Genomic DNA, 22840 nt, shown 5'->3' with positions numbered 1-22840 from the left:
ATTCAAACTATTTGTTGTCAACGTAATAGGCAAAACCAGTGCTTGTGGCTGCCAATCATAAAAATAAGATTTTACTTACCGGTAAATCTATTTCTCGTAGTCCGTAGAGGATGCTGGGGACTCCGTAAGGACCATGGGGATTATACCAAAGCTCCCAAACGGGCGGGAGAGTGCGGATGACTCTGCAGCACCGATTGAGCAAACAGGAGGTCCTCCTCAGCCAGGGTATCAAACTTATAGAACTTTGCAAAGGTGTTTGACCTCGACGAAATAGCAGCTCGGCATAGTTGTAGTGCAGAGACCCCTCGGGCAGCCGCCCAAGAAGAGCCCACCTTCCTAGTGGAATGGGCCCTAACCGATTTAGGCAATGGCAATCCTGCCGTAGAATGCGCCTGCTGAATCGTGTTACAGATCCAGCGAGCAATAGTCTGCTTTGAAGCAGGAGCGGCAACTTTGTTGGCTGCATACAGAACAAACAGAGCTTCAGTCTTCCTGATCCTAGCTGTTCTGGTCACATAAATCTTCAAAGCCCTGACCACATCCAGGGACTCAGAATCCTCCAAGACCCGTGTAGCCACAGGCACGACAATAGGTTGGTTCATATGAAAAGATGAGACCACTTTTGGCAGAAACTGAGGACGCGTCCTCAACTCTGCCCTATCCACGTGAAAAACCAGGTAGGGGCTTTTATGTGATAAAGCTGCCAATTCCGAAACACGCCTTGCCGAAGCCAAGGCCAACAACATGACCACTTTCCAAGTGAGATATTTCAACTCCACTGTTTTGAGTGGTTCAAACCAAGGTGACCTGAGGGAACTTAATACCACATTAAGATCCCACGGCGCCACCGGAGGTACAAAAGGAGGCTGAATATGCAGCACCCACTTCACGAATGTCTGTACTTCAGGAAGAGAAGCCAATTCTTTTTGAAAGAAAATGGACAAGGCCGAAATTTGGACCTTTATGGACCCTAATTTTAGGCCCAAATTCACTCCTGTTTGCAGGAAGTGAAGCAGACGACCCAAATGGAACTCCTCCGTAGGAGCAGCCCTGGCCTCACAACAAGAAACATATTTTCGCCATATACGGTGATAATGTTTCAATGTCACGTCCTTCCTAGCCTTTATTAGTGTAGGGATGACCTCCTCCGGAATACCTTTTTCCGCTAGGATCTGGCGTTCAACCGCCATGCCGTCAAATGCAGCCGCGGTAAGTCTTGGAACAGACAGGGCCCCTGCTGCAGCAGGTCCTGTCTTAGAGGAAGAAGCCGCGGATCTTCTGTGAGCAACTCTTGCAGATCCGGATACCAAGTCCTTCGTGGCCAATCTGGAACAATGAGGATTGTTCTGACTCTGCTTAGTCTTATTATTCTCAACACCATGGGTATGAGAGGTAAAGGAGGGAACACATAGTCCGACCTGAACACCCAAGGTGTCACTAGAGCGTCCACCGCTACCGCCTGAGGGTCTCTTGACCTGGCGCAATACCGCTTTAGCTTTTTGTTGAGACGGGACGCCATCATGTCTATCTGAGGCAGTCCCCACCGACCCACGATCTGTGCGAAGACTTCTGGATGAAGTCCCAACTCTCCCGGATGCAGGTCGTGTCTACTGAGGAAGTCCGCTTCCCAGTTGTCCACCCCCGGGATGAATACTGCTACTAGGGCGCTTACATGGCCTTCCGCCCAGCGAAGAATCCTGGTCGTTTCTGCCATGGCCACTCTGCTCCTTGTGCCGCCTTGGCGGTTTACATGAGCCACTGCTGTGACATTGTCCGACTGAATCAGAACCGGTTTGTTCCGAAGCAATGCCTCCGCTTGGCGTAGGGCGTTGTATATGGCCCTCAACTCCAGGACGTTGATGTGGAGACAAGTCTCTAGATTTGACCAGAGACCTTGGAAATTTCTTCCCAGTGTGACTGCTCCCCAACCTCTGAGGCTTGCGTCCGTGGTCACCAGGATCCAGTCCTGAATTCCGAACCTGCGGCCTTCTAGGAGGTGAGCACTGTGCAGCCACCACAGGAGAGATACTCTGGCTCTGGAAGACAGGGTGATCCTTTGATGCATTTGTAAATGGGACCCGGACCATTTGTCCAGTAGATCCCATTGAAAGGTCCTCGCATGGAACCTTCCGAAGGGGATGGCCTCGTACGATGCCACCATCTTCCCCAGGACACGCGTGCAGTGATGCACTGAAACCTTTTTTAGCTTTAATAGGTTCCTGACCAGGGCTATGAGCTCCTGAGCCTTTTCCATCGGAAGAAAAACCTTTTTCTGGTCTGTGTCTAGAATCAGGCCCAGAAAGGTCAGACGCGTTGTAGGAACTAGCTGGGACTTCGGTATATTGAGAATCCAGCCGTGCCCTTGCAACATTCTCACCGACAGCGACACGCTGTCCAGCAACTTCTCCCGAGATCTCGCCTTTATGAGGAGATCGTCCAAGTATGGGATAATTGTGACCCCCTGCTTGCGCAGGAGCACCATAATTTCCGCCATTACCTTGGTGAAAATTCTCGGGGGTGTGGAAAGCTCAAATGGCAACGTCTGAAATTGGTAATGACAGTCCAGTACTGCAAATCTCAGGAATGCCTGGTGAGGAGGGAAAATCGGAACATGAAGGTATGCATCCTTTATGTCCAGGGACACCATCCAACCCCCCCCCTCCAGGCTGGCGATGACCGCTCTGAGCGATTCCATCTTGAACTTGAACTTTTTCAAGTACAAGTTCAAGGATTTTAGATTCAAAATGGGCCTGACCGAACCGTCCGGTTTCGGGACCACAAACAGGGTTGAGTAATACCCCTTTCCTTGCTGGAGAAGAGGAACTTTGACTATCACCTGTTGAAGATACAATTTTTGAATTGCAGACAACACTAACTCCCTCTCTGACGGGGAAGCTGGCAGAGCCGATTTGAAAAACCGGCGAGGATGCACGTCTTCGAATTCCAGCCTGTATCCCTGAGAAACAATCTCTATAGCCCAGGGATCCACCTGTGAGTGAACCCATGCAGCTTTTTTCCCTTGCCTTTTCCTCTGGCAAGGAAGGACGATCCCCGTACCTTCTTGCTTTTATTGGAACGAAAGGACTGAATTTGATAATGAGGTGCCTTTTTAGTATGCTGCGGGGGGACATAAGGTAAGAAATTCGATTTACCGGCCGTAGCAGTAGAGACAAGGTCCGAGAGGCCTTCTCCAAACAACTCCTCTCCCTTGTAAGGCAACGACTCCATATGCCGCTATGAGTCGGCATCCCCCGTCCACTGTCGGGTCCACAAGAGTCGCCTAGCAGAAATAGACATGGCATTTATTCTGGAGCTTAGTAAACAAATGTCTCTTTGAGCATCCCTCATATATAAAGCAGCATCTTTCATATGCTCTAGGGTCATTAGAATGGTATCCTTATCTAGGGTGTCAAGTTCCGTAGATAAGGAATCAGTCCATGCTGCGACAGCACTACAAACCCAGGCCGATGCCATAGCCGGTCTAACGATAGTACCGGAATGTGTGTAAATGTGCTTCATGGTAACCTCCTGCTTACGATCAGCAGGATCCTTGAGGGAAGCTGTATCCTGAGAAGGCAGTGCCACCTTCTTGGATAAGCGTGTCAGTGCCTTGTCTACCTTAGGCGAAGATTCCCATTGTATCCTGTCCTTTTGTGGAAAGGGATACGCCATAAGAATCCTTTTGGGAACTTGTAGTCTCCTATCTGGAGATTCCCAAGCCTTTTCGCACAAGTCGCTTAGCTCAAATGAGGACGGAAAAGTGACCTCAGGCTTTTTCCCTTTATACATGTGTACCCTCGTGTCAGGGACAGGGGGTTCCTCAGTGATATGCAAAACCTCTTTAATGGCAATAATCATGTAACGAATGCCCTTTGCCACCTTTGGTTGCAATTTTGCATCCTCATAGTCGACACTAGAGTCAGTATATGTGTCGGTATCTGTGTCAGCGATCTGGGATATGGTGCGTTTTTGAGACCCCGAAGGTCCTGGTGCCACAGGGACAGGCGTGGTCTGACCACCTGACTGATCCCTAGCTTCAGCCTTGTCTAACCGTTTATGCAGTAAATTTACATTTGCATTCAAGACATTCCACATATCCACCCAGTCCGGTGTCGGCATTGCCGATGGCGACCTGACAATCATGCACTCCCCCTCCTCCTTAGGTGAGCCTTCCTCGTCAAACATGTCGACACACACGTACCAACACACTTCACACACACAGGGAATCTCTTTTCTGAAGACAGGCTCCCCCTGAGGCCCCTTGGAGAGACAGAGAGAGAGTATGCCAGCACACACCTCAGCGCTATATGACCCAGGAGAAACACACAGAATGTTTACCCAGTAGCGCTGCTTAATGTGTAAACGCCAATAATGTGCCCCCCCTCTACTTTAAAACCCCCTTACACCGTGTGCCAAGCAGGGGAGAGTCCGGGGAGCTTCCTCTCAGAGGTGCTGTGGAGAGAAAATGGCGCTGGTGAGTGCTGAGGGAGAAGCCCCGCCCCCTCGGCGGCGGGCTTCTGTCCCGCTCAAACTTACTAAAAAATGGCGGGGGCTCTTTTATATACATGTACAGTGCCCACCTGTACATGTATATAGACTTTTGCCATAGGAGAGGTGTTTTATTGCTGCCCAGGGCGCCCCCCTGCGCCCTGCACCCGTACAGTGACCAGAGTGTGTGAGGTGTATGGGAGCAATGACGCACAGCTGCGGTGCTGTGCGTTACCTCTGTGAAGCACCGAAGGCTTCTGCCGCCTTAGACGTCTTCTGGCTTCGTTTCTTCTGGCTCTGTGAGGAGAACGGCGGCGCGGCTCTGGGGGTGAACGCCCAGGACGAACCTGTGTTCACTCCCTCTGGAGCTAATGGTGTCCAGTAGCCGAGGAAGCAGAGCCTATCATTTAAGTAGGTCTGCTCCTCTCTCCTCAGTCCCTCGATGCAGGGAGCCTGTTGCCAGCAGTGCTCCCTGAAAAAGAGAAAAAAATCCAAACAAAAATGCTTTCTAATCAGGAAACTCAGGAGAGCTCCCTGCAGTGCACCCATTCTCCTCTGGGCACAGTCTAAAACTGAGGTATGGAGGAGGGGCATAGAGGGAGGAGCCAGTGCACACCCAGGGGTATATTTACAAAGATTTGTGTTTTGGCCGTTTTGAAGGGTGTATAAACTCGAATGGCACAGATACAATGTAGCGCCTATGCGCTCCATTGTAGCCAATGGTGGGAACTTTGCGGTCAGCGGTTGACCGAAAGTAACCTCACCGCTGACCGCAAAGTTCCCACCATTGGCTACAATGGAGCGCATAGGCGCTACATTGTATCTGTGCCGTGTGCTGCCTGACAGACACTACAGGAGCACACAGCCAATCAGGAGAGTGCCATGACGTGGCGCTCCCTGATTGGCTGAAGGGACCCTCTTTGACAGGAGTCAGGGGGGGTCCTGGCAGTCGGGGAAAGGGGTCCCATGTGTAAACATGGGACCCCTTTCAGTGCGTGGTCGGGTTTCCGTTTTATTATTTTGATTATACAAAGGTCTGATTCTACACTGGATTATGTGAGTATAATTTTTTTCACAGGTACCCCAAGGATTCTACATGGAGAAGAGGACCGAGCCTCGTGGGAACATAGGTAAGTATGTATGTATGTATGTATGTATGGAGGTGTGCATGTATGTAATAAACGTATACTTTCACGGTGTGTGTGTCCTGTTTTTTTGGGGGTATTTTTTTAGTAGTAGTACTACAAGTACCAGCGGGCCCGGTTTTCCACCGCATGCTGGTACTTGTGGTTCTCCAAGTACCAGCTTGCGGGGGAGGCTTGCTGGGACTTGTAGTACTGCTACTAAAAACAATATTCACATCTTTTCAAAAGGCTATCAGCCCCCCATCCGCCACCCTTGGATGGGGGGGACAGCCTCGGGCTTCACCCCTGGCCCTTGGGTGGCTGGAGGGGGGGGACCCCTTGATTTAAGGGGTTCCCACTCCTCCAGGGTACCCCGGCCAGGGGTGGCTAGTTGGGTATGTAATGCCAGGGCCGCAGGGACCAGTATAAAAGTGTCCCCCGGCTGTGGCATTATGTACCTGGCTAGTGGAGCCCGGTGCTGGTTTCAAAAATACGGGGGACCCCTACGCTTTTTGTCCCCCGTATTTTTGGAACCAGGACCAGGCGCAGAGCCCGGTGTTGGTTGATTAAATATGGGGGAACCCCTGTCATTTTCCCCCCATATTTTTTCAACCAGGACCGGCTCAAAGAGCCCGAGGCTGGTTATGCTTAGGAGGGGGGACCCCACGCAATTTTTTTTTCAGTTTTTACACTAAACAAACCCTTTCCCATAGATAACCATGCACAGATCTCACTGATCCGTGCATGGTTATCCAAACTCGACTGGAAAAAGCAGGTCTATTTTTTTGCTGCTTTTTTTAACAAATCGAAAAAAAACAGACTTGCACTTGAGCACTCAGAAACTAACACCCAAATACGAATGAATAGTGAATGCCCGTATTGTATGAAATAACAGCCGTGTTTGACCGATGGTCTATTCATTCGTATTTCGGAACTTTGCAAATCAAACCATTACGAATAGTCCAAACACTGCCGAGATTGGTGCTTAGTGAATTCCCGGATTGGGACTTAGAAAAAAAAAACAAATCGGACAAACTCGAATTCTTAGTAAATATTGGCCCCAGAATCCAAAGTCTTTCTTAAAGTGCCCTATCTCCTGCGGAGCCCGTCTATTCCCCATGGTCCTTACGCAGTCCCCAGCATCCTCTAGGACGTTAGAGAAATATGATTGCAAAGAAGCAGATCTTGCCTCTCACCATATAATTGACCCTAAGGATGACACATAAACATAATTTACTTAATTTAATATTTTTTTTCTCAATATTTCTCAAAATACATTTTTGGCCTAGGGGTGCAGTAAAAATAATTCTGATTCTCCAGGGCGCCGTGATTCAAAAAAGTTTGGGAACCACTGGTATAGACTGATATACAGTAGAGTCAAGATATGAACCAATTGAGGGAAGGAGGGAGAGAAGCAGACTTATTTATCCTCTACATAGATCTGACCTACTGTACAATAACTGACAGCGCAGGGTCAAAGGGACATAATTCTGGGGAATATATCACGTGGGTAGTCAGCAAGGGGATATCATAATTATTTTGTGGAACCAGTCTCCCATCATATACACTATTCAGTGACACTGATTTAATAAAAGATCCTTGTTACAAGATACAATACCTTTTCTTTCCATGAAAATCTGATACAACACTGCTACATGGAAACATTAAGATCATTATTTATCCTTTGTCTTTTTTTCACCAGTTAGTTTGCTCAGCCAAATCAATTTGTACAAAGAGCTTAATTTACAAAGCCAACCTTTCTGCTGACACACTGCAATAAAGTCTTTACTCAATCAGTGAGATTTTATGTCTTACAGGTCAAACCTGTGACATATGTTTACTAGTCCTAAATCAAGAAGCAATGCTGGAACAATCCACTCTTCTACTGTATATGCCGGAAAAGACACAAAGGCGGCCTTTGTCTTCTATTTACTCACACAGTCGTCTACAAGACGCAGTATGGGTGCCAAAAGTGGTTGTTGTGTAGTACGGCATGGGCTTTGTGAAAAAGTTGTACTGAATGAGAAATGTTTTGGGAGTGCAGCTTATCTGTACAACGCTATACTCCCCTACATATCAAATGGGTCCTGCAGAATTATTACTCGTGCGAGTTCCTGCAGAATTATTACTAGTGCGAGTTCACAGTCACCAAAGTAATGAAGTCTTGAAAGAAGTCTACTATATATACTGTATATATATATATATATATATATATAGGAAGAAAAAGTCCAGCACTCTCATCATGATAATATCAACAGTGGGGTGCACTACACAGAAGAACCACTTTTTTCAGCGAGAAATTCCAATAGATATTGTCCAAAAAGTAGGCACTCTCCAGGCTTATACAAGCTTCAACAAGGGATTTTATTTGGTACTCACAACATAGAAATGCAAGGTGTAATCACTTGCATGGCAATAAGGTAGCAGCAGCGACGTTTCGGTCCATCCGGACCATTTTCAAGCTTTACAGCAAAGTATGCCCATTTAGAATCCACAACAGCAGAGTTATTCACAGCGGAAGTGTCATACCCCATTGCTGGCTGTCTTTTATGTGCCCTGAATGCCGCCAAAATCAATCACAGGCGCGGCGTGCGTTTCAAACACCAAGTGGAACGCATCCGCGTCTAGTTCCGGTTCCGGTCACGTGATCTATGCGTCTCAACCACCGGCATGAAACGCATATTGATACCGGACTCCTACATACACGTCTCACAGTATCACGTGACCGTTTATCCATGATACCATCAGCGATACATTACTGCATCACTAGGTACATATAACTAGGTACATATAACTTATCTGATCATGAACTGACCCCTGATGAGACTTCATTGTTGGCAAAAGGGCTGAGCTTCATTCCTACAGTTAAACATGATGACTTTGATTTTTGTATTGACCAGTTTAAATTTGGGCGTAAACTTCGCCTTAAGGAATTTTTTGGTGATGGCAATCAGACAACAGTCCCTGATGATTTTAAGAAACCCAGTCAATTTGACCCCCCATCTGTAAACCCGAGCATTAAGGCCTTTTCTAGGGTTGTTGAGAAAGAGGTAAGAACAGGAATTAGGACCATGGGTTTTGACAACCTTAGTAAGGGTGAACGTATAGCTCTGAGGACATTGAGAGAAAATGAAAATGTGGTTGTACGTCCCGCAGATAAGGGTGGGGCGATTGTCCTACAGAACTGGTCATCCTATGACAAGGAGGTCAGGCGACAATTGGGAGATGAGTCTGTATATAGTCTATGTGATATTAACCCAATGGCTAAGGTGAAAAAGAAGATTGATTCATGTATTTCACATGGACTGCAAAATTATTGGATTGATGATAAGATTGCTGAATATTTGAAAGTAGATCACCCAAAATGTCCTTACTTGTATACCTTGCCCAAGGTCCACAAGACCCTTGTGGACCCACCGGGTCGTCCTATAATCTCGGCCCAGGACTCGGTATTACAACCTGTTGCGAGATATGTTGATAAGTTTTTGCAACCAGTTGTTTCTAAAATTCCTGCATGTTTAAGGGATACTGGGGATTTCCTATTGAGATTAAAGCAAATAGATGTGTCTGATGTGGAGGATATTTATCTGGTTACATTGGATGTGGTATCGTTATATACCATCATCCCCCATGATGATGGTATTAGGGCAGTACGTGAGGCACTTGTGGCCTTTGGACATCAGGGCCCTCCAGTGGAATTTATTTTGGACCTGTTAGGGTTGGTATTGAAGGAAAATCATTTCCTATATGCTGGTGCATATTATAGGCAGGTGTCAGGGACCGCGATGGGTTCTAACCTGGCACCTGCCTATGCTAATATTTATATGCATGATTTTGAAACCACACACATATTGCCTACATTTAGTGATTATATTAAATGTTATTACAGATTCATTGATGACATATTTTTGCTTTGGTCCGGTGGACTAGATGAGTTTTGGCAGATGGTGACCACCCTAAATAGTCTAGGGACGCCTGTTAAATTTTCAGCCAGGATAGAGGATGCTAAAATTGACTTTCTTGATGTCACTGTTTATAAGGATGTCAGTGGGTTGTGCACTACACTTTTTCGAAAAGAGACCGACAGGAATAGTATTCTCTATGCCACAAGCCACCATGCACCGAGCCTGAAGGCAAGCTTGCCTATTTCACAATTTATGAGAATACTACGGATCAATACTGATGTTACACTTGCAGAGCAGCAAATTAATGAAATGAAAATACGTTTCAAGGAACGCGGGTATGCCCATAAGATGATTGAAGATTGTCTTTACAAGGCACGCAGAAATATTATACAGCATTCTGGTTCATCTGAAAAGTGCATGAATAATCGGATGATATACTGCAGTAAATACGATGATAAAGCCGGCTGTGTGAAACGAGCCTTCAGACGAAATTGGAGGATTGTGGCCTCGGACCCCAAGCTGGGGCGGGATCTACAACAACAACCAATGATGGCATATCGCCGTGGTGCGAATTTGAAACAGCTCCTTATGCGCCCCTTGCTAAATCCCGGAAAAGCTAATAGGGATACATGGTTGAAATCCGCACGCAAAGGTTGCTTCAAGTGCTCTGACTGCACGACATGTAGATCTCTGATTCCAGGTGCCTCCTTTCCCCACCCGCATAGTGGGCGTCCAATATACATCAAACATCGGCTGCATTGCCTTATGGATCACGTGATCTACCTGATTATATGCCCATGTGGGCTAGTATATGTTGGTTTGACACAACGGTGTTTTAGAGAACGAATGGCGAATCACCGATATTCAATAAGACAGGCAATCATGACGGGACAGTCGGATAAACCAGTGGCAAAACATTGGCTGGAGATGGGACATCAGATTCCTATGCTACGTTGTCGTATTATTGATTGGATCCCCCCATCGATTAGGGGAGGGAATAGAATTTTGGAATTGCACAAACGTGAATCTGAATGGATTTTCCGTCTTGATACACTAGCTCCTAGGGGCTTGAATGAGCAAATGAATCTAAAAAATTTTTTAGGCTAGTGAAAATGGCGTCCCTATAGTGAAATATCTCTATATCAATTTTTTATTTGATATTTAATTTTGGTTACAGCTCCACCGCATTTTTTATGTATGCACCTACATATGTATGTGAGTACCCAATTTTGGGTGTACATATGCGTAGGGGTGCATATATTTTTAATTATATGTTATGTATGTGTGTGCTTTGTATGTTTTTTTAAAAAAAAGTATGGAATATTAAGCTTTGCTGGTTGTCATTGGCTAGCCCTGGAATGCCCATAGATGTCTATTAATGTCTGCCATACTGTTCAGGTATATTGGCGGTGTTGTTATTAATTTTTTCCTTGAAGATACTTTTATTATATGTACCTAGTGATGCAGTAATGTATCGCTGATGGTATCATGGATAAACGGTCACGTGATACTGTGAGACGTGTATGTAGGAGTCCGGTATCAATATGCGTTTCATGCCGGTGGTTGAGACGCATAGATCACGTGACCGGAACCGGAACTAGACGCGGATGCGTTCCACTTGGTGTTTGAAACGCACGCCGCGCCTGTGATTGATTTTGGCGGCATTCAGGGCACATAAAAGACAGCCAGCAATGGGGTATGACACTTCCGCTGTGAATAACTCTGCTGTTGTGGATTCTAAATGGGCATACTTTGCTGTAAAGCTTGAAAATGGTCCGGATGGACCGAAACGTCGCTGCTGCTACCTTATTGCCATGCAAGTGATTACACCTTGCATTTCTATGTTGTGAGTACCAAATAAAATCCCTTGTTGAAGCTTGTATAAGCCTGGAGAGTGCCTACTTTTTGGACAATATATATATATATATATATATATATATACATACACACACACACACATATATATATATATATATATATTCACTTAACCTTTCACTGATTTTAATGTTATGGCTGATCAATGTGTGTGTGTGTGTGTGTGTGTGTGTGTGTGTGTGTGTGTGTGTGTGTGTGTGTGTGTGTGTTTATATATATATATATATATATATATATATTAAAACCACTGACAGGTTGAGTGAATAAAATGATTTCATTACAATAGCATGGTGGTGGGATACATTAGAAAGTAAGTAACATCGGCAAGCATAAGGATCTGAGTGACTTTGACAAGGGCCAAACTGTGATAGCTAGATGACTGGGTCAGAGTTGCTAAAAAAGTTAATACTGGCTATGATAAAAATGTGTCAGAAGGAACACACAGTGAATTGCACCTTGCTAAGTATGGGGATGCGTACCGGCAGACTGGTCAGAGTGTCCATGCTGACCCCTTTCCACCACTGAAAGCGCCTACAATGGGCATGTGAGCGTCAGAACTGTACCATGGAGCAATGGCAGAAGGTAGCCTGGTCTGATGAGTCACATTTTCATTTACATGTGGACAGTGAGTGCAAGTGCGTTACTTACCTGGGAAAGAGATGGCAGCAGAAGGCACTATGGGAAGAAGGCAAGGCGGCAGAGGCAGTGTGATGGTCTGTAAATGTTCTGCTGGGAAACCATGGGCATTGGCATTCATGTGGATGTTACTGTAACCCCTGTGCCTCTCTGTCGTGAATAGACGCTGTGCACATGCCCCCTAAAAGTTGGAAAATGGGTGGTGTGGCTCATGGACTCTGCATTCCAGCGAAACCAAGCTCTTTATGCCAAAGCCACTTCCCCTTTTCAGGCGCGCATGCGGAAGTTGTTGGGAGGTTTCTGCCTATGCAGACCAGCCCATCAGCGTACATACTTCTGTTAGGAGGGGAATATTTTGCACCTAGCTGGTGCAGTACACAAAGATGATGACTCAGGTGCAAATACTGCGATGCTGAGGTTTACAAATCTCAAGGCATACATACAGTAGCACAGGTTTGTTCTCAGCAATGTGCGTCCATTTTACTTACAGTTCTGCTTCACCACCTTTGTTGGTAAAGCAGCATTGAGGCTTACCCTAGCTAAGTGCTATAACTTTCACATAAACCTGTATAAAAAAAATCCCATAACTGTATCCAAACTTTTATTTTCTCTTCTTCATAATCCTTGTAAATCTGCTTTCTTCTTCATCCAAGGAAACTTCTAACAAATGATTCCATCCTCCACTTCCAATCAGAAGATCTTCCCTCATAGCCTGTACCTACAGCCTGATCACCTTTCTAATGACATATTTCTCTTTTCATTCTCTCCAGGTTACTGTGTATGGGCCCTACACACTGACAGATCCGACGCCGAGCTGCCCAACGGCGGATACGACCGACGGGCAACCCGGCGGCAGGGGGGCAGTGACGGGGGGAGTGAAGTTTCTTCACTCCCCCCGTCACCCGGCTCCATAGCAGTGCAGACAAATATGGACGAGATTGTCCATATTGGCCTGCATGCACAAGCGACGGGGCACCAGCGATGAACGAGCGCGGGGCCGTGTATCGTTCGTCGCTGGTGCCTCCACACTGAAAGATATGAACAGTATCTCGTTCATTAATGAACGAGATCGTTCATATCTTTCGGTATTATTGCCCAGTGTGTAGGGCCCATAAGTTATATAGTGCCACCAATTTACTCATATGTCACTCATATCACTGGAGCCTACAGTCTAAATTACCTAAGATACAAGCATACAAACAACCTACCAGAGTGTTCTGGAGTGCACCCAGAGAAAGCCCACCTGATATGTTGAACTGATGGCCTTAGTGTTGTGAGACATTAATGCTAACCACCACACCCCCATGCTGCCCTTTATGCATATGAACTCCTCAATGTGCTACAGAATACAGATCTTTTTTTTATATCTGAAAATACACAGCTGTCAGTGTTGTGGTGTCCACTTGGTGGATCCACAAGTGAACTTGTTGGTGGACCCACAAATGAACGCTGATAGCATGAACATATACATTGGTCAGGATGCAGCAATGTATATTTTGCGGCATTTTTGAAGGTTTGGCTGCTTACCGCATATGCACTAAGCCCCGAAATGCGATACATTCCAGGAGTTGGATGCAATCGGTGGGCAACACCATATAAAGCTGGAAGTCATTGACAGAAGTTTATTGTCTTCTTTTCGCGCTTCCCCCCCACACCCCTGTATGTGCAAAAGGACTCCCATGTCCTAAATCTGGAAGTACTTCTATGGCAAAAGACAGATCTTATCGGGAGAGCTGTCCTTTGTGACTTTCTTCAAGTTTACGGCGTTCATTAACACCGCTATGCTTGCAATTAGTGATGGGATGCATCGCTGCCCATTGTGAGCTATCTCAGAGTATGGTCAAGATATCTGATGGGTCAGGAAACCGACGGTCACTATACCGACGGCGGGATCCCGACATTGAGGTGCCTGGCGGGGAAGGGTAGGGCGTGAGTGCAATGCTGCAGGCTCGGTGGCGAGGGTGTTGTGGACACCCACAAGTGGGAACAGTCTCTGTTACTCGGCATTCCGACCATCAGGATAGTGAGGGTGCAGGATGTAGGTGCCGGTATTGTAGGTGCCGGTATTGTGACCGGCAGTCATATCTGCATCCCTTCAGACTGTCACACGAACCCCTAACCACAAATCTAGCCCTAACCACAGCTTAACCGTTATACTAATCGCAGCCTAACCCTAGCCATATAACCGCAGCCTAACACTAATCGCAGCCATAAAATTGTACAATAATTGTCTGTTGACACGCTATTGTCATGTCGATATTCTGTCACTTGTGACATTGTGAACGTCGACATTATTTCAAGATCATCATCGTGAACGTATACCGTTGTAAAATGTCAGTAGAATGCACATGGCTCCTCATGCCTACTCTCCATGCTTCCTCACAACTGAAATTGATTAGAGGATCAGTCACTCAGTATCGTATTTATATACTGTACATACACCTGAAGTTCAAGTTCGTAATAACAATACTGACTGCAGACGGTGCATTATGGATGAAGTGTATTCTGTGCCCATGATCTATCACCTGTTCTCTGTGAACACTGAGGTGGACCCTGTCAGTACTCAGTTCACTTATGTGGTATATCTAAATGAACGTTGTCATATCTTATCAAACCGGGATAAATGCTAAGCACAAGCCATGCTGTCTGGGATGTAAAAATATACTCCTCCTTTTGGACTTTGGAAACACATGTGACTGCATACACTGAGCCTAATCAAAGATGGGACCCTTTGTGTCTCTACCTGCATGAAACAGTACACCTGTTTTATGCAGGTAGAGACACAAAGGGTCCCATCTTTGATCATGTATTGTACGTTGTACATTTGCTCCTACAGCCCACCCACTTATTACACACAATGATCCCAAATTATTGCTGCTTAATTTGTTATTTGACTCTCACGTTGGGATTAAACGACTTGGGAATGAACAGACAAAGGGAGGAGTGTGAGTCATCCTTATGTCAGCTACTGTATGTCAGCTACTGTACTGTATGTCAGCTCTTCTCTCCTAATTATCTTTCTCATCTGCACACCAAGCACTTTGTTTGTGCCTCAAGCCTCAGGTCTCTTCATAACACAGCCAACAGTCCCAAAAACCCAGCCAGCACTCTGTAAGTCATACAACCTCCATTAAATTAACAAATCTTCTCTCCCTTACTACAGATAAGTCTCATTAACACCATGGCCTTTATGGGCTTTTGCCCTGGTCTAGGCTCCTACCTAATAATGTCTCCAGCCCTACTTGATAAAGGGCCTAATCCAGACTGGATTGCTGCAGTGGCAGAGATCGCAGTCTGAATCCCTGTGTGGAGTGCGCACGTGCAGCGGGCGCACTGCGCGTGCGCACTCCGGGAGCCCAGTGAGATGCTAAAAGCATCTCAGGGCTGTGATCACCTCTGCCTGAGACAGGCAGAGGCGGTAGCGGGGCGGGAGGGGACGTGTCAACGGTGTTAGAACGCCGTTGGCGGGGCGCGGTCTGGACAACGGAGGCGTGTCCGGACCATTATGGGGGCGGGCTGCGGCGGCTGCATGCCTTCACAGGCAAGCCGCTGCAACCCGGGATGAAGCGAGTAGCGGTCTGCTAGCACGCAGGAGCTGCGCTGATAGGGAATTACTCAGCGGGTGCAAAAGCATTGCCGCTGTGCGATGCTTTGTCACCCTTGTGGGGGTAGGGCCAGACATGCAGGGTGGGCTAGCCCTGTGCTGGATGTCCCTCCGCATGTCTGAGAAACTGATCTACGATGAGATCTGAATTACCCCCAGTCACTCTCTGTCTCATAAAGCAGCCCTCTTCACAGCCCATTACTGCAAAACTAGTTTCAACAGCATCACAAATAGTCATAAGGCACTGAATATACTGAAACATTTAAGAGACATTATTTGTCATCTGTGACAATTTTTTTTTAAATATTGTCTTGCTCTCAGACATGTATGAGCAACCCATGGCAATCAATATATATTAATTTTTATGTATACTATTAGAAGTGAAACTCAAACTTTTCAAAAGCCAATGGCAGTAAGTATACATACTTGAAAATTCATCACATTAGAGACAGGGAAATTAGGGAGACACAGTACTGTGTAATGAAAGACAGCAAAGCCAATACTGTACATGTAAGTTCAATATGTAATAACTTGTTCCCCTGGCAACTGACCCTATCGTGCTGCACTACAGGTCCCTCTACGTACATACCTATGAAATCACACGAGGAGGAGCTAGTTTTGTGCTGAACCTCAATATATTTTGTGTTTAGATTTAAAAGCTGCATAGATGATAAAGTTGCTTTGAAGTTTGCAATTCTTTGAAGCATTATTTCTCTATCACCTAATGATTTATTACAAGCTAATTCTGAGTTCTGAGTCATACACATCTTAGTCGCTTCTCACAAGGGGCAACAGGGCATTCACTGTAAGCATCCACAGGCATGTCATGGGTATGCAGCATGGGGTAGGTATACAGTAAGTGCCACTGCTAGTGATTATAAGCCTAATTCACACCTGATCACCGTTGTGCGAATTCGTAAGCCGGACGAGTATCGAACGACTGCGCATGTGTACGGTTCATAATGTGCACGCGCAAAGCCAAACTGCGAAAGAAATAAGCGGGTTTTTTTTATTGATAGATGTTCTCAAGTTGATTCACAGGAGGCGGGCGTTTAGGGGGTGGTAACTGCCCATTTTCTGGGAGTGTCTGGAAAAACGCAGGCGTTCCCAAGCGTTTTCAGGGAGGGTGTTTGACGTCAGCTCCGGCCCAGTCAGCCTGTTTCTTTCGCACTGTAGGTATAAGTCCTGGGCCTGTGCACAGACTGCACAGACTGGAAAAATCATTAGATGGTGAGTTAGTTGCGAACAGATTTGCAGCTGACCGACGTGTGTAAAGTTTTTTCGAACGGTGTACACAGACTTGCATGGGGCAGATTTTCATTCTGTCTGGGCGGCGACTATCCAATCGCAAACCTCTGCAAATATGCAGAGGAGTGATCAGGACTGAATTAGGCCTTATGCCTTCTCTTATGGACAGACTGCTGGGGGGTGAGGAATCCGAATACATCATATCGTTCCATTCCACTGCATTACGTGCCACTCAGAAACAGCCGCAATATCAGTTTGTTTGCAAAAGGAAAAGTCTAAGCATATTGGGGGTAATTCTGAGTTGATCGCAGCAGGATTTTTGTTAGCAGTTGGGCAAAACCATGTGCACTGCAGGGGAGGCAGATATAACATGTGCAGAGAGAGTGAGGGTGTGTACACACGGTGAGATAAATCTGTAAGATTTTGACTATATAGTCAAAATCTTATGAAAAGTTAGTGCATATCTCATGGTGCTAGGCAGCTTGCGATACAGATTCGATCCCGATGCGCGCTCCCGTGGGGTCGGTATCGTAAGGCTAGATAGGGCTGTAACACACTGGCCGGTTTCTCCCGGATGGCAAAAAGCCGGACAAACTTTGTCCGGCTTTTTGCCATCCGGGAGAAACCGGCAGAGTCTGTCACACAGGACGGCTTTGAGCCGTGTGTGATGCTGTGCGCATGTGCAGCATTAGACACGGCTTGGGAAAAAAACATTGTGTGTGAAAGCTCCCCTTCACACACACGGTTTACTGGCTGCAATGACGGCCCGGCGCCTGCCCGGCAGCCGGACCTTCCAGTGGTGAGACCCGGCTGCAACCCGGCAGCCGGGCCGGGGCCGTGCAGTGTGAAGGGACCCTAGCCCTCACACTGTTAACTACAATGCCGGCACGGGAAAAAGCCTTCCGGCTTTTTCCCGGCCGGCAAAAGCCGGGTAGTGTGTTTTAGCCCATAGACTGTGCAGGCAAGTCAATCTTGACTATCTAGTGTACTATCTAGTATAAAGTATAGTCAAAATTGGCACTTAGTCAAAATCGTACATAGACAAAATCTCAAGCACAGATAGTCAAAATCTGTCCTATCTGTGCTATCTGGGCTCTGGGGGAGTTCAAGGGAAATCGCATAGTCAAAATCGAACATAGCAGGGATTTGGATGTGGTGTGTTCAATCTGCAATCTAAATTGCAGTGTAAAAATAAAGCAGCCAGTATTTACCCTACACAGACAGAAAATAACCCACCCAAATCTAACTCTCTCTGCACATGTTATATCTGCCTCCCCTGCAGTGCACATGGTTTTGCCCAACTGCTAACAAAAATCCTGCTGCGATCAACTCAGAATTACCCCCCATTGTAATAATGGAGAAAAAAACACTCCAGATTTTATATATATATATACTGCTCAAAAAAATAAAGGGAACACTTAAACAACACAGTGTAACTCCAAGTCAATCACACTTCTGTGAAATCAAACTGTCCACTTAAGAAGCAACACTGATTGTCAATCAATTTCACATGCTGTTGTGCAAATGGAATAGACAACAGGTGGAAATTATAGGCAATTAGTAAGACACCCCCAATAAAGGAGTTGTTCTGCAGGTGGTGACCACAGACCACTTCTCAGCCCCTATGCTTTCTGGCTGATGTTTTGGTCACTTTTGAAAGCTGGCGGTGCTTTCACTCTAGTGGTAGCATGAGACGGAGTCTACAACCCACACAAGTGGCTCAGGTAGTGCAGCTCATCCAGGATGGCACATCAATGCGAGCTGTGGAAAGAAGGTTTGCTGTGTCTGTCAGCGTAGTGTCCAGAGCATGGAAGCGCTACCAAGAGACAGGCCAGTACATCAGGAGATGTGGAGGAGGCCTTAGGAGGGCAACAACCCAGCAGCAGGACCGCTACTTCTACCTTTGTGCAAGGAGGAACAGGAGGAGCACTGCCAGAGCCCTGCAAAATGACCTCCAGCAAGCCACAAATGTGCATGTGTCTACTCAAACAATCAGAAACAGACTCCATGAGGGCCCGACGTCCACAGGTGGGGGTTGTGCTTACAACCCAACACCGTGCAGGACGTTTGGCATTTGCCAGAGAACACCAAGATTGGCAAATTTGCCACTGGCGCCCTGTGCTCTTCACAGATGAAAGCAGGTTCTCACTGAGCACATGTGACAGACGTGACAGAGTCTGGAGACGCCAAGGAGAACGTTCTGCTGCCTGCAACATCCTCCAGCATGACCGGTTTGGCAGTGGGTCAGTAATGGTGTGGGGTGGCATTTCTTTGGGGGGCCGCACTGCCCTCCATGTGCTCGCCAGAGGTAGCCTGACTGCCATTAGGTACCGAGATGAGATCCTCAGACCCCTTGTGGGACCATATGCTGGTGCAGTTGGCCCTGGGTTCCTCCTAATGCAAGACAATGCTAGACCTCATGTGGCTGGAGTGTGTCAGCAGTTCCTGCAAGACAAAGGCATTGATACTATGGACTGGCCCGCCCATTCCCCAGACCTGAATCCAATTGAGCACATCTGGGACATCATGTCTCGCTACATCCACCAATGCCACGTTGCTCCACAGACTGTCCAAGAGTTGGCGGATGCTTTAGTCCAGGTCTGGGAGGAAATCCCTCAGGAGACCATCCACCACCTCATCAGGAGCATGCCCAGGCATTGTAGGGAGGTCATAGAGGCACGTGGGGGCCACACACACTACTGGGCCTCATTTTCTCATTTTGACTTGTTTTAAGGACATTACATCAAAGTTGGATCAGCCTGTAGTGTGTTTTTCCACTTTAATTTTGAGTGTGACTCCAAATCCAGACCTCCATGGGTTAATAAATTTGATTTCCATTGATAGTTTTTGTGTGATTTTGTTGTCAGCACATTCAACTATGTAAAGAACAAAGTATTTAATAAGAATATTTAATTCATTCAGGTCTAGGATGTGTTATTTTAGTGTTCCCTTTATTTTTTTGAGCAGTATATATATATATATATATATATATACATACACAGTATATAGCTTCCATCCTCTTCCTCTCCACTCCACTGAAACTGCCCTTACAAAATGTTGCAATGACCTATATGCTTCCACATTCAAGGGCCATTACTCCCTGCTTATTCACCTTGACTTCTCTTCTGCTTTTGACCCACTTTCCCCCTTTCCTCCCCTGACCTCTACCCCTCTCTCCTCACTTGTATTTCCAGCTGTCTCTCTGCTATCTTTTCTTGGCTATCCCAGCGCTTTTATACACCTAACATGTCTTAGACTGAGCTTATAGCTTCCCACCCTCCCGCATAACCTCATCTTCCACATTTTCACTACCTAGTGCACTGTCTTGGAGTAATCCTTGATACCTCCGTCTCCTTCAAACCACATATTAACCTTTCACAGTCCTGCCATTTCCATCTCAAATATATTTCCAGGATCAGACTCTTTCTCACCCTGGCTACTACTAAGACCCCCCACCCACTCACTGGTTATCTCCAAATTGGACTACTGTAATCTTCTCCTATCTGGCTTCCCTTACAAATGCCTCTCTCCACTCCAATCTATCCTCATTGCTCCTGCCAGGCTCATCTTCCTCTCCAAGCGTAATTCATCCACCTCCCATCTCTTACAAGCCCTTCACTGGCTCACCTTCCTCTTTCCGAATCCAATTCAAGCTTCTCACATTGACTTACAAAGCCTTCACCCATTCCTCTCCTATTTACAAATCTGACCTTATCTCACTTTACACTATCATCCGCCATCTTCGCTCCATAAATACATGCCGCCTCTCCTGTCAACTGATTACTTCCTCCCATTCTAGCCTCCAAGATTTTGGCCATGGTGCTCCCTACCTCTATAATTCTCTACACCTCCCTTTTCAGACTCTCCATCTCTCTACAAAACTTTTAACAGGCTCTTAAGACCCACTTCTTTATCAAACCCAGCCGTCTCTCATGCTAACCGTTAGATACTCACTTCTACTCCATCTCTCATCCAACTCTCTGTTACATGCTCACATCTACACCATCTGTGTCAACCCTGTCTGTCTGACCCACCCCTTCAGAATTTAAGCTTTCTTGAGCAGGGCCCTCTCTCCTCATGTGCTTTCACTCTTTTAGACCATTTTCTACTCCAAACTGCCTACAACGGCACCTAGCCCTCGATTTCTGCCACCCTGATAACTATTTCAGTGTCCTGTCCTCTAACGCAGCAATGTTTATATACCATGTACTTGTCGTACATTGGGGGTATCCAATTACCCGCTGTCAATGACCACAGGAAGTTGTATCGCCGGGGTCTATCCTATTAGCTGCGGTATTGGCAGACTCCTCCTCCCCGATGCTGGAACTTACATGGATTATGCTTCGGGTGCCTGAAGCGATAAGCGGCTGTCGGGGCCGCGACAACACATGTGATTGGGGACTAATCTCCGATCCCATGTGTTTTCGCGTGATCGCGGGTCTGTTTTCGGACGATAAAAACGGACCCTAATTGGATACCACGATAATGACCATCAGTCACTAACAGCAATATACGTGTTTTCACCAGCCGAAAAATGGATCGGATGTAATTGGATACCCCTCCATTGTCTTGCACTTCAAGTCAATGTTTTCTTGCTCATCGTTTATGTACTTTGTTAGGCACTATGGAACCCTTTTGGCTCCACATAAATAATAATAATAATAATACTAATAATATCCAAAAGATCAACATCAGCTCCACTAGTGTTAACATGTTCATTCTGTTAAGGAGAAACCAATTAACTTCATCATCTCATATTTACTATTGTGGTAAAGTTTTGCACCCCGTCTACATGGCTGCACAGATTCCACGAGCCTCTTGACTTAGGCATTTAAAATGATGTGTGGGAATAAAACTTTTTCAGGTTAGTTTGATAGTTTCTTGCAGACTGGACTATATAGACTACATTACAGTATATTGTAGTGCCAGTCATTACATAATATTATGCATTAGCTTTCAAATAAGTCACATACGTTCTACCAGTGAGGTGATGCTTACACTTCAGTTACCTTAATTCTGATCAGCTCTTGTAAAATAATATATAATGATGCACATGCACTGTAACTCCCCTATCTGTACCCCCATAGGCTCTGTAACGTCTGATAATAGCCTCTGCAGTGACCGGCACCAGCTCATCCCCAACAAAAGCAGTGTATGACATGACACAACTAGAAGCAATAGATAGAAAAGCTTTTCCCCTTACCAGAAGCAGACTGCAGGCTTTCCAGGCTCCAGTATCGAGACAGCAGCCCTCTCATTCCAGCAACACCACCCCAACCAACGCAGCTACTGCTGTCAGAGTCAGAGCCAGAGGAAAGCCCAGAGCTCCCACCACTACTACTAATGTGGGGGTTCATTGAATCACTTGGACATTGCTGCTGATGAGTCCTCATCCGGACACACAGGCTGTGCTGCTGCTAATCTGGAGCCTCTTGTTGCTTCTCCTCCCAGCACAGCTGTACCTGGCACTGCTGGCTGTATTTCTGACTGAAGAGAGCCTGGCGTTCCTTGTAGAATGCAACCTGACATCATAGGGGGCCCTCTAGGGGGGCTCCAGTCATCATCAGATAACTCACTTGTACTACATGGCCAAGTGCCAGTGCACAGCGGTATCCTAGCAACGACTACTCATGCACTTAGTGCTGCAGGGCTGGAACTTCAGTAATACGAGGTACATGGGAAGAAGAATTGTCATTGTATTGTATGTAAGGGAATCCTCTCTGAGAAGCCCTGCAGGCTGCAACAGACCCCTGCTGCATCCCACTGATGTAACCATGAGGATAGAAGAGGATTTACATTTTGCTGGGATTATTTTTGGGATTATATTTTTTTAAAGAGGAGAGATTCATAGGCATATGTATTAATTATTGGGGATTAGGCCTGATAATTCTTATTTCTCTACAGTGTTTATTGTGTCTATAAGAAATTAAGTATCAGCTGAACCTACTGAAAACACATCC

The 22840-nt window shown here is 46.2% G+C and overlaps 1 protein-coding gene across 5 annotated transcripts in view; it reads right to left on the bottom strand.

Moving 5' to 3' along the window:
- ARHGEF4 (Rho guanine nucleotide exchange factor 4) overlaps positions 1 to 22840 on the bottom strand; it is a 443120-nt gene that overhangs the window by 137356 nt on the left and 282924 nt on the right. Inside the window, exon 1 of one of the 5 annotated variants that reach the window (XM_063915713.1) lies at positions 22084 to 22379. The exons of the other annotated variants lie outside the window; for them this stretch is intronic. Within the exon in view, the coding sequence (XP_063771783.1) occupies positions 22084 to 22273 (190 nt within the window). The 5' untranslated portion in view covers positions 22274 to 22379. Of the gene's footprint in view, positions 1 to 22083; positions 22380 to 22840 lie in introns of those variants that run through there. 5 annotated transcript variants of the gene reach the window in all.

The sequence above is a fragment of the Pseudophryne corroboree genome, chromosome 4 (assembly GCF_028390025.1).
Source record: "Pseudophryne corroboree isolate aPseCor3 chromosome 4, aPseCor3.hap2, whole genome shotgun sequence".
NCBI classification, from domain to species: Eukaryota; Metazoa; Chordata; class Amphibia; order Anura; family Myobatrachidae; genus Pseudophryne; species Pseudophryne corroboree.
The sequence above is the reverse complement of the archived record's forward strand: the minus strand, read 5'-3'. Positions and strand labels throughout refer to the sequence as shown.